The sequence below is a fragment of the Serinus canaria genome, chromosome 24 (assembly GCF_022539315.1).
Source record: "Serinus canaria isolate serCan28SL12 chromosome 24, serCan2020, whole genome shotgun sequence".
Taxonomy (NCBI): domain Eukaryota; kingdom Metazoa; phylum Chordata; class Aves; order Passeriformes; family Fringillidae; genus Serinus; species Serinus canaria.
This window is the reverse complement of record NC_066337.1, coordinates 7425331-7437325: the sequence shown is the minus strand read 5'-3', so window position 1 is coordinate 7437325 and position 11995 is coordinate 7425331. Positions and strand designations below refer to the sequence as shown.

At 46.0% G+C, this 11995-nt stretch overlaps 2 protein-coding genes across 2 annotated transcripts; one reads left to right on the top strand and one right to left on the bottom strand.

Moving 5' to 3' along the window:
- The first annotated feature begins 867 nt into the window (after positions 1-867).
- LOC103822770 (histone H2A) lies at positions 868-1962 on the top strand. Its single transcript, XM_009097778.4, has one exon. It carries the CDS (start codon positions 868-870, stop codon positions 1267-1269), a length of 402 nt encoding a protein of 133 aa, XP_009096026.1. The 3' UTR covers positions 1270-1962.
- A 154-nt stretch (positions 1963-2116) lies between these two features.
- Positions 2117-11902, bottom strand: HMBS (hydroxymethylbilane synthase). Its single transcript, XM_009097842.4, has 13 exons — positions 11709-11902; positions 10121-10193; positions 9342-9391; positions 9192-9247; positions 8022-8099; positions 7640-7717; positions 6078-6153; positions 5270-5383; positions 4709-4747; positions 3745-3864; positions 3463-3516; positions 2788-2874; positions 2117-2570 (listed from the first exon to the last, which is right to left on the bottom strand). Exons 1-13 carry the CDS (start codon positions 11853-11855, stop codon positions 2397-2399), a joined length of 1146 nt encoding a protein of 381 aa, XP_009096090.1. The 5' UTR covers positions 11856-11902; the 3' UTR covers positions 2117-2396.
- Between the last annotated feature and the right edge of the window lie 93 nt (positions 11903-11995).

Here is an 11995-nt window from a genome sequence, read left to right as displayed (position 1 = left end):
GCTGGCATTTAGACCTCCAGAGGCACAGTGTGGACAGTCTGCTAACTCTGGAGGAAAAAACCATATATGCATGTGGGTTAAGTAAGACAGCACAGACTGCAGAGATAACTCTTACTGATCAGCAACATTTTAAAACATTACCACTTTCTTCACTTTTATTGTTCCTTCAATGTTCCCACGGGTTTTTTTCTCCTAATCCACTTTGACTCCTCACTCTCCTTTGGTGCTTCTCTTTATACACCCATAGTAGAAACCCATAATATATCTCACACATTCCCAGAATTCCCTAAAAAGGATCTCATGGTAGGCTTCTTCGCATCCCTAACTGCTCTTCCCCCCGATGTGCCGCCCTAATGCAAATGCCCCTACAGACAGGGATACCTCTCAGTCTGTAGGCATCCCGGGAGCCCCTCTACCTCGCTCTGGGTGGAAGCCAGGCCTAGACAAAGGACCAGGCCCAGGGACTGACTCCAGCCCTCATAAGGCACCGTACGCCTGGGTTGGGCGGCACGAAGCGCTCTGTGGGATCGGCGCCCCCCCAACCCCCCCCCCCCCCACCCCGCAGTGGGCGGGCCAGCAGCGCGCATGGTCGCTGAGCCCGGCGACGGCGCCCCACCAATACCCTCCGCGTGGTTTAAATTTGGCGCTTCGCTCGCTGATTGGTCGGACCCCGCGGCCAATACATTCAGAGCAAGCGCGTTGGTATCACACAAGCGACCAGTCAGCAAAAAGCTTCTTCCGGCAAACGCACCAATAGCTAGGGGCGGTGGCGCTGTCCAATGAGCTGGACCCTACTTGGCGGGAGGTTATAAAAATCCCGGGCGCGGCACCTCTAGTCGCATCGGTTCAGCAGCGGAGCGAGACGCCATGTCGGGCCGTGGCAAGAGCGGCGGTAAGGCCCGTGCTAAGGCCAAGTCTCGCTCGTCCCGGGCTGGGCTGCAGTTCCCGGTAGGGCGCGTTCACCGACTGCTGCGGCGCGGGCACTACGCGGAACGGGTGGGAGCTGGTGCGCCCGTCTATCTGGCCGCCGTGCTCGAATACCTCACTGCTGAGATCCTGGAGCTCGCGGGCAACGCGGCACGCGACAACAAGAAGACGCGCATCATCCCCCGTCACCTGCAACTAGCGGTGCGCAACGACGAGGAGCTTAACAAGCTGTTGGGCGGCGTTACCATCGCGCAGGGCGGCGTCCTGCCCAACATTCAGGCCGTCCTGCTGCCCAAGAAGACCAGCAAGAGGGGCAGTGGGCAGCAGTCGCAGGAGTACTAGGCCGGCCGGCCCTCCCGGCCCAACTCAAAGGCCCTTTTCAGGGCCACCCCATTGCTCACTGGGAGAGCTGCGATCCGCGGAGGAGGGAAGGGGACGAGAGGCGTGGGGGGAGGGGGGGAAGCGGCCCGCGACCAGTCAAAAACTAAGCGTGAGAGCTGCTCCATAAGGACCCGTTATTTTAACTCTTACCTACCGCTGGTACATTCAGTGGACGTTGCCTAGAAAATAAAACTGCTTTACTTAAGAAACAGGACCCCAGCACGGTTCTGTTACAGTGTTTCTGCAAGGCACTGTAACAATCAAACCCTGCTCAGGTGATGCTGACCTAGTAGCAAGTGCAGGAAGCCACAGTATCTGGAAGTTGGGCTTGTGCTTCAGCTCCCCCTTCACTGGCAAGTCTAGCTAACTGGCTCTCATGACTTTTGTGGACAAACGTACAAGGGAAATCAAAATGACTGTCCCTCCCCTCATTTAATACTAGCCAATCTAGCTAGTATTACTAATATATATACATATATATATATACACACACACATATGTATACATATACAGAGTATCAATCTAATCCTAGCCAATTGCCTAGTATATCAGGTGCATCTACCTGATAACAGTGAACTTAATTTGCCTTCACTAAGGCCAGGGTGAATGTAGCATCTCTGCTACTTTACTATAAGGAATATGGTATCAGGAACCTAATGGGAGCCTTCAGTGATCCAGTGAGTGAAAAGGCCCAAATAATGACTCCCAAAAGCACTCAGGACAGCACAGCATTTTAGTACCAACAGAGTTGTGTATCCAATTATAACCCACTGGGCACTTTGCTCCTAAAGGGAACTGAACACTTAAAGGCTTTTATTTTATTTTTAATTTTTTCTTTTAGCTCTCTAGCTACAAAAATTGCTGACAATACTTCACAGAGACGCTTAACAATTTAGAGAAATGTGGAGACAGGTGAGAACTCTCAAGAGCAGAAACTACTCAAGTTAACTTCATATTTCAGGTTTTTTGCACCCAAACATCAGGTAAGATTGGTGTGAATGTCGAAATCAATCCCTCCAGAGGATCATGATGTAGCTGCACAGACTTGTAGCTAGAGTTGTAGCACTCCTGTTGGCTACACCCCAGTTTCAGTGGGCATCATTGAGCTGCCTTGCCACGCTAAGGATATGCTTTGCTCCCTTGCTTAGAAGTAAACTAGCTAGTTCAACACCCAGGTTCTCTGCAGCTTCCTGGGCCTGACCAGGAACGTTCTTGGCTGTGATGCCAACATGCTGCACGTCATCATTCGGTCCATCTTCATTCTGCAAATATAAACACCTCAAAGTAAGGCAGCAGGAGAACAGTGGGGAAGGAATTAAGACACCCATGAAATAGTGTAAAACCTAGTCTGAAGAGCCTCAACAACAGTGCCCTGTTACAGGTTACAAGAAACCAGAGCAAATATAGTCTATTTCTAAAGGCCCGGTTTTTGTCATTTAGCTTCAGGTTTGAATTTTGAAGTGATCATGATTCACATACCTGATAGGGATAACTAACACCAGTCTGCATGGTCTCCTTCAGGCTATCAGATCCATCCAAGCTGTAGACTGCTCCTGTCAAATACAACTTGGAAAAATACATAGAATGGATTATTACCACATTAACAAACAAACAGGCAGCCAACTACCCCCTCTTTAAAAAAACCCACCCAATATACAAATCTAAGTCTGTCAGGAAGGGCTTTTGTCATGCAGTGGGATCAGCATGAATAGTGGTACAATACAAGTATAAAGAAAAGTAATCCCTGCTAGGGAAGATGTGACTTCTCAAGGAAAAGGCTGAGGTTTTTTTCTTGTTTCCCACCTCCTTAATCAAACTCCACTGTCTAAAATTCCACTCCCTACCTACAGGTTTGGTAGGGTCAAAAGCAATACTTTCAGACATCAGGACAGCACGAAATAAGCAGCAGGGGTGGAGGGGGGAATCTGGTATATGTTATAAGGGAATTTTCTGAAAGACAGCTTCAGTAGCCAGACCCATTCTTGTACTCCTGCTTTGGACACAAACACAGAAGCATCAAGTCAGGAGACTACCTGCCCTAACTGGCTATAAAGATACCTGCTGAAATTAGCTTCAGGAAAAGATATGGAAATATGCACACATTTGGAATAGCTTTTCAGAAATAATCAATGAAAAATACAAAGTACTACTCACCTGGCCATCCTTCAGCAGGCTGTTGACAGCAACAGGGACGCTACATCCACCCTCCTAAAACACAAAGCAGCTGACACTGAGGCTCCTACCCAACACATTCAAAGCAGAAGCCTCTGAAAAGTTTAGGCTGCACACAACCCTGCCCATCACTCTTCTGGCCCTTTTCGATTCAGAAGTACTCTCCTTTGCAGTTTTAGAGAAGTGTAACAGATTTCCCATATTATGGCATCAAGTCAACTAGCAGATCAGTATTTACTGCTGCAGGCAGAGTGCCAGACCTACCAAATGTTTCATAAAGGCTCTCTCAGCAATGCAGCACAACACAGTGTCTGCATCATGCAGGGCAGATACCATATTCAGTATCTCTTGGTCTTTGGCACGAACTTCCACTGCTAAGGCACCCTACAAGAAGAAACACAAAACAAAATATAATTCTTCAACTACATACATCAGCACTGAGCATGAAACAGAACTCAGAGGCTCAGACCCTTTTCACTAAGGGAAAAAGAATGTTTACAGAAATTAATTACAATACACTCGACTGGCTGCAGGGTCATCCTACAGTAGTTGCTACAAGCAGAAGATGAGGACTTATTCAGGCAAGTATTAAAGATCATGCTGCCACCTCAAACCATTCTAGAACTCTGCAGGTACTTGACAAATGCATTATCAAAATCACTTTTCAGAGTGAATGTGCAGATTTGTCACTTGCAATCACTAACAGATCACCAGCTCTGGTTTAGCAAGTTTGATACTAGCTGCTTAAGCTCAGCCATGCAGCCAGCATGGACTAGAACAGTCCACCCACCCAAAAACAGGAGCACTAAGAATGTGTTCCAAGGCAGGTGTTTCAGCTCCACCCTGCAGAAGTCAGGACACCATGCACAAAGGAGGGAGCATCACAGACCAAAGACACTGTAGTGGCTTTGCACAGTTATCCTGGCACAGCATCATACTGACCCTGCCAGAACCTGCCCCCTATCTGCCATGTTGCCCCGCTGTACCTTTCCCATTTAGTGTTTTTTCTATTACTGATAGGAACCAGCCCCTAACACACTGGGTAGAAGAGCAGACTTCCAGTGTCCTATCAAGTTGTGCCTCCAACAGTTTTAACAGCCAACAAAAGAGATCAAAGTACTTTTCTGATAACCAAGACATGAAAAGTCTTCATCACAGTTAACAACTCAGATATATCATATTGCTGCTGGCTTTCAGTGCCCTTTGAGGAACAAACGTTGTAAAGTACCTGTCCGACAGCATACAGACAATCTTCAGGGCCTAGGAGCTGGAAAAAAGTAAAATCAAGAGTTAACTCAAGTTGCACTGTTCAAAATATAGAAAACAAGAGCCAGATCCCTGTCTCTAATACTAATTGATTTAATGTCAGACCAAAGAAATATCACCTCTCCCTTCCCATGCCTCAGTGTTTCCGCCACAAAAGTGAGATAACGCATTTTCCATCAACTGAAGCGTAACACTTTGTGAATTAGCTAATCACTAAAATCTGAGCCTTGCACACTGCTGCATTTCTAGACATGAGTGCTGTGAAGTGCTCTGAGACAATCAGATTACAAACTGTTACTGAACCATGGAAAGCTGAACATGAAAAATTTCTGTATGAAAAAAAAAAAAAGCAACCAACTAAAAAACCCAACCATTCCTTCCAGAAGTGCCTCAAATCAAAGCTAACATGGCAACGGAATCAGGAGACTGCATGCCTATCTTGGACAGGACAACCACAAGGTCTGAAAGGCAAACAGTTGGTATTTCAGCAAAGAATGGCATTTTCTGCTTTGCTGCACCTCACCTGGCCAATGCGATTTTCCCAGCCCATTCTCTTCAGCCCAGCAGCAGCCAGGATAATGGCACTGAAGTCTTCCTTCTCATCTAGCTTCTTTAAACGGGTATTTAAGTTTCCTCTCTGTAGAGGTGATTAAGCAAGCATAGAAACAGCCGGAAAACAGTCCTACAACCAGTTGAGTCTTTACAGACTGTACAGAATCCAACAGTCTCCAAATGAGAATGTCAGTACCATCCTGAAAGAAGCGTTAAATATGCACAATTGTTCCTTAAAATAGAATTTTGCCAAGTATTATGGAATATTAATTCAAGTGCTGAGTCTACAAAGATACACACACCATTGAAGTGCGCTATTAGCACCCAACTCCTGCACTGCAAAGAACTCTACTTCTAGGACTGAAGTAACAGTGCCTTTTCTCCGTAGGTCAGCCACCCACTACGGAATTAGTGGTCCAAACAGCATCCAGGGTTACTGGAAACCCAGCAACATTTGGTCACATGCCCGTGACAAACACATGAGAGGTACCGTCAGGCAGTTTTTCAAACACTGCAAAACATACAATTCATATGTATGCTGAACCCCCAGCTAGATCAAGGCTGGCTGCTTCTTCATAACCTCATGAGAAACAGAGGACAGAATGGCTACAGTGCTACCTCCCCCCTCAGAACAGGGTAGTTGAGAACAGCCTTTGAGGAAGCAGTTTGTTCTTGTAAGTGAGGTGGCACAAATCAGCCTCGAATCTAGATTTTACACAAAGTTGTACTTTCCTGTTTGCAGCTTTACCCAGCTCCCACGGCTTGTCAGGAAAGGATACAATATCCCTGAATTCTAAATGAGGGAACTTCTTCTTGAGCTGAGCTGCTCTCCGAAGTGAACTGGTTCCAATCACACTGCAGGGAAAAATATAACCACTGAAATCCAGAACACTCCTAACAGTTATCTCCAGCCACATACATGACAGAAGTTTCAAGGAAACAAATGGTAACTTCTTGTTGTTGTTGTTGAAATGAAGATCAAAAAAGCAGTCAATGATTTGTATCTCCTTAGAAGAAAGAAAACCACTCTGTGCAGTTTAGCACAAAGCGTGTCTGAAGCAACTCCCAAGGAGCCAATTTACAGGATATGCTTCCGATGAGCAGTCCCTAGCCACTGTCAAGGACTGATGAAACCTCATTGAAAGACAACGTTTTTCACAGAAAAAAGACTCCACTGCCCCAAAATGAACCAGACAAAGCCAGACAACTAAGTGATGAAGTGACTAAAACAGAAGAACTTCATCAAAGACAGAAATGCAGTAAGCAGAGGACCTTTGAGTATATAACTGGAAACCACAGAAAACTGCAAATCTGGGCATTTCCTTTCTCGAGATATATGCTGTTCACTTCTTTTCACAGAATCATATTATGTGCTGATTTGGAAGGGACCCATCAGGATCACTGAGTTCCAACTCCTAGCCCTGTGCAGCACACCCCAAGAATCCCACCATGTGCCTGAGAGGGTTGTCCAAATACTCCATGACCTCTGTCAGGATTGGTGCTGTGACCACTTCCCTGAGGAGCCAGGTTGCAGTGCTGAACCATTCTCTGGGTGATGAATATCAATATCATGCCTTTTCTCAATATCCAACCTAAACCTCCCCTGATTCAGCTTCATGCAGTTTCCATGAGTCCCGTGTCTCTGGTCGTGAGACTGAAGAAATCAGTATGTGCATGTGCCCTTCTCCTTCCTCCTTTTGGTAACCTGAAACCTAAACCAGATGTGATTTTCCTGCTATCCAAATGCACAGAAACACAAGTCTTTGTGTCATGGCTAGTTTATTTCTTTCACTTTAATATATAAAAAAGTATCTTTCTAATAGCTACCTTAATTTGAGTAATTGCACTCATCTGTCTCAGACAGAGGATTCCAATAATCTCTATGGAAAGACAGGTCATTAAAAATGGAGAAACCACAAGAAAGTGATGCCAAAAACACAGGGAAGAAATCAGAAGAGGCTGAGTGAGAACAGAAGCATAGTTCAGGTCCATGAAAGCCAAAATCCTGCACCAGACACCCCGTCTGCATCGTACGCATTCCCTAGCAGAAGGTGCAACACCAAGAAGCAGGAATTCACTCAGAAGACTGTGGCAAGAAAGGTTCTAACTTGAGAAAGCATTGCCGCACAAGGGTGGCTTGAGAGATGAGCCTCACTCCTGTGAGACAGCGTTACTTTTTCTAGCAAGCGGGTCCAAGTTAATGTTTGTGGAATGCTCACAAAAGGCAGCGTAAAAACCACTACAGGATAAAGCAATGAAGTGACTGACTTGCCAACGGAAAATATCAACAAACTGACCCTTTCTGTTTTTACACCTGTCTTCCCCTTCTTCTCCCACTCACCTCTTTTCAGGAAGGACGCTCAGTGTTTTTCCGCAGTTTTTGGGATGAAAGACAACAGCGTCAAGTGGGTTTTCCCTTCTGCAAAATAATGCAAGTGCAGAATGCCTGACACATCATTTAAGGGAAGGCTGGTAAGGTCAACAGTTCTCCTATCATTTCCTGGAAGAACTACCACTGGCTCCACAATACTTCATCATCACTGTACAAGCAAGAATTTTCAGCACACCTGCCAGCTAGGGAACACTAGGGCAGCCCTAATGTTCCACAAGAGCTTCCACTGTTTTGGAGACCAATCACAGGACCTATGCTGCCTTTGCTCTCCTTTACCAACACTATAAAATGCAAGACTCTCAAGAGAATCAAGTGTCATGTCCACACTTACTTGCAGACAGCGCCAATCGTAAAGCCAGGAGGAAGAGAAGTTGGCAGGTCCTTCAGGGAGTGAACCACAAGGTCAACCCTAAAAATTAGAGGACAGTAATCAGAGAACAGATGGTGGAGCTCATGCGGGGATCTACCAGAGGCCTGCAGGTCACCGACAGAAAAGTCTGAACCTATCCTGGGAATTAATTTGGAGAAGGGAGAAGAATTTCAGGATTCCATAGCCAGGATTACTATACAGTTTTTGTGTTACTCCTAAAAGGCTACTTCACCTTTCTCTGTCTCTCTTTTCCCCTTACCCAGTGACAAAAGACAATTAAACAATTGAATGAGGGGAAGATGCTGGAGATGTTCACACAGAGACATTCACCGTACCAAAATGCATCAGTATGTGGGTTGGCATTATGTGTCAAACTTTAAGTAACAACAAGCCAAACTACAGGCTACCTGTTTTGTCACACAGGAACCGAGCATAATTGTAAAAACTTGAGTCTCCAATTGCTCTTCACCAACTTCACTGAAAATGCAGTATGATGTAACTATGTGGCAGAGATGCAGAAGAATACCTTTGTTTATAAACATACTTTAACTAAGACACCATTGAAACCCTCCTCAGAATATTGAAAAGAAAGAGTGATTAAATAATAACAAAATTCCCCCAACACCTCAAACCCACAAAACCAGCACTAACCTCTCTCTGCTAGGCATCTGAAGCAAGGTTTTTTGTTGAGACAAGTTGCACAGAACACAGCACAATTTGCCCATGTCAAATTCTCCTGCACATTTAGCTTGCATAAGTTAATAAATTTTAACATTTATAGGATGACAATAACCACCAATAAGAAAAGTTTTTTTTTTTTTTAATATATTCATAAGCATTACTCATATGAGATCACATCCTCCCTGTGTATTACAGCATGTAATACACAAATAACAGAAGACGACCTAACTGGGGCAGACCAAGTGACACAACAGCTCCACTTCAAAATATATAGCCTGAGCCTAGGGTAGAGAGAAAAAAAAGGGGGAAAAAAAAGACAGTGACTTATCAAAGGATTACTTTTTTTAGCTGGAGAGGTACTGGTACAGGACTGAAGAAAAGTAGCAGCAAGCCAAATATGTCCAAAGCACACCGAACGTTAAGGAGAAAGACAAAACAGTAAGTTCTTACTCATTTCTTTCAAGCGCATTTTCCAACTCCTTGGTGAAGAGGCTCTTCTCTCCAATCTACACAATAAATGGAAAAACACAAATCATGAAAGACGCATCAGCCAATACAACATAAATACAATTAGTTATTGAATAAAGGAAGATCCTTTACCTTGGAAAGTGCTGTATCCAAGATCTTGTCCCCAGTCGTTGACATGGCCACTGCTCAGAGACAGTACAGGTAAAAGGTGAGGCTTGATAAAAGCATTGGGCTTAGGCTGAAAATATCTATGCAAAATGCCATGAGCAGTCACACACTACTGTGTGAACACTGACTCAAGCTCAATAAAAGAGCAGCTCACTTCTAGAAATACAATGCACTTAAGACAAGTGAAATTGAGACTTCTTTCACTGTCCTCAAAAACAAAAGCAAGGTGAAAGAGGGCAGGTTTGGGGAAGAGCTGACCCATTGGAAACTGGCATGGTCTGTCTCTGGAGCGCCAGTGAACACATGTAAAGCAGTTCTCTTCAGTGCATGGCTGAGCTCCTGTTATTCCTGCTGAAAGCCTTGAGCCCCAGAACAGAAAATGCCCCTAATGCTCAGAGAGGTGCAGCCAAAAACAATACAAAGTTTGCAAATGTAGCGACACAACACCATATCCATCCCCTACTCAGCACTTAAATCATCAGGGGCTTATGAAATCCAGCTATCTCCCCGAGAAGAAACAAGCAGCAGCTGCTCAGCCACACAACTGAACTGAATTCAGACAGCACTCTCAGATAAATTTAGACAGACCTCCTCCTCCTCCTGACTCTACACACAGGTCTTGCACACAAAGATAACCCATTGGCTCCTGCTCCTTGCCATCTCCCCCGGGGCAACATCAAAAAAAAACAACAACAGAAAAGAACAACAAAAAAAAAAAAAAAAAAAAAAAAAAAACAACTTACCAATCTCAAAGTGGAGATCAGGGTATAGCTCACGGAGCGTCGTAACTACACTATCGGTCTGAATCCGGGCCAGCTACAAGGAAGCAGAAAACAAAGACCTAAAGAAAGAGCACATTGTCCATACAGTAGCTAAGGAGGCTTTGCCACTCTCCCACAGCCAGGCACACATGACAAGTACGTTCTTTCTAAATCAAAAGCATTAGAAATAGGTTGCCTCAAGTTAAATTGCTCATAGGTACAAACTCCTTGAATTGTGTGAACTCCTATCATGACCAGAACACTTCACTGAAGAACTTCTTTTATTGACTACAGTGCCACGACAACATCTCCCCACGTCCAGCATTACTGTGGTGCAACCACTGATGAAATACTGCAATACATTTATCAAATTAGGGAGAGTGATTACAACAGAAACCTAGAGATCGCGATTCTCATGCTTTCACTTCTTGGTTTCACCTATGTGGAACTCAACTGCTAAATGATGGCAGCTCAACAAGTGGGCAGAAAATGTATGCAAAACCATTATTCTGTTGGTCAGCAATGAAAGAACAAGTCATATTGCACAATGGGCTGGGGTTGAGGTTAGGGTTAAAGCCTCCCGCTTTCTCTAAGAGTACGAATTTTACCAATACTGCAAGCTTTGGGAGAAGCCAGTAGGATTTCACTGAGCTGGCGGAAAAATCCACAGTTAGTGTTAAATATAAGTTACTTATCCTCTATAAGAACAAAGAGCTAGTTAGAGGTTCTACAAACACACACACAGCTCACATCATCACGTACAGCAAGAAACAAATCTCAAAGCAGTAAACTGCATGAAGAACATTCCTTTGCATAAGAAAACCTGAAGCAAGTAAAATCCAATCACTAGTGTATCATGTTTCTGTGCATGCAAGCGGCAGCAGACACAAGCAACTACAGATGAGTTTCAGCTTTTCCACCACCGAAGGGCTCAAGACCCTTTGGTAATTAACGTCGTTCTCAGGACTGCAGTTCCCTACAAGTACAGTTAATGTATGCAGCTGCATCCCATTGTAAAGTGCCCCAAAAACCCCAAGTTATTACATAAGATAGCATATATGCACGACTATCTCCCTTGTCCTGATGTCTATGTAAAATGCCTTTGTGACAGCACGGAATTTTTCCTAGAACGTGCTACCAAAAGGAACGAGATTATCTCAGTGCAAAGGCCTGAGGGTCGCTTATCTCCCTTTGCGAGGCTGCTCCTCCCTACTGTAGCCCGCTGGCAACAGATACCTTCTCTATCTCTGTATATGTCCCTTCCCTGCTTGCAGCCCGCTCCCTTTGATCGGGCTGCAAGCATCAGTTATTGGGGTGGTTTCCCTACAAGTGCTGCACAGACTTTGCAAGTCGGTCCCAGCCAGATCCGGGAGACCCGCGCCGTCGCCCCCGGCCTCTGCACCACGACAGCGCTAACAGAGCAGACCGTCCCCTGAGTTCCGAAGGAAGGGCTTTCTAAACTTCTTCCCGGAATTCCACGGCAGGAGTCGAAACACGCGAACTGAGGAAGCTGAGGCCGCTCCTCAGCCCCGGCGGGCACACCCCGCACCCCAATCCTGCCGCTGCCCACCTGGCTTCGGCGGGTGCCCACGCGGATCGCTCTGCCATCCACGCCGTTCTCCTCCTGCGGCAACAACGAGTCGGCGTCCGCTCCGTCGGGCCCCCCGCCAGACTCCGCTCGCCCCAGGCCCACGACTGCCGCCCCCGGCTCCGCCATGACCTCCGGGCCTCGGCGCCGCGCAGCCCCGCCCCGCCCCGCCACGTGACCGGCGTCCCCGCCCCCGCTGCCCCACCACGTGACCAGCAGTAGGGGGAAAGCCCCGCCCCGGCAGGCTCATAGGCCCCGCCCCCTCTCCC

What these genes read in the sequence shown, in the direction of transcription:
- LOC103822770 (XM_009097778.4), top strand. Translation starts at nt 868, where the DNA reads ATGTCGGGCCGTGGCAAGAGCGGCGGTAAGGCCCGTGCTAAGGCCAAG.
- HMBS (XM_009097842.4), bottom strand. Translation starts at nt 11,855, where the DNA reads ATGGCGGAGCCGGGGGCGGCAGTCGTGGGCCTGGGGCGAGCGGAGTCT. An exon ending in AGCGTCCTTCCTGAAAAGAG is followed by an intron (nt 6,154 to 7,639) that starts GTGAGTGGGAGA and finishes TTTTCCCTGCAG; the next exon opens with TGTGATTGGAACCAGTTCAC. An exon ending in ATTTAGAATTCAGGGATATT is followed by an intron (nt 5,384 to 6,077) that starts GTATCCTTTCCT and finishes TCACCTCTACAG; the next exon opens with AGAGGAAACTTAAATACCCG.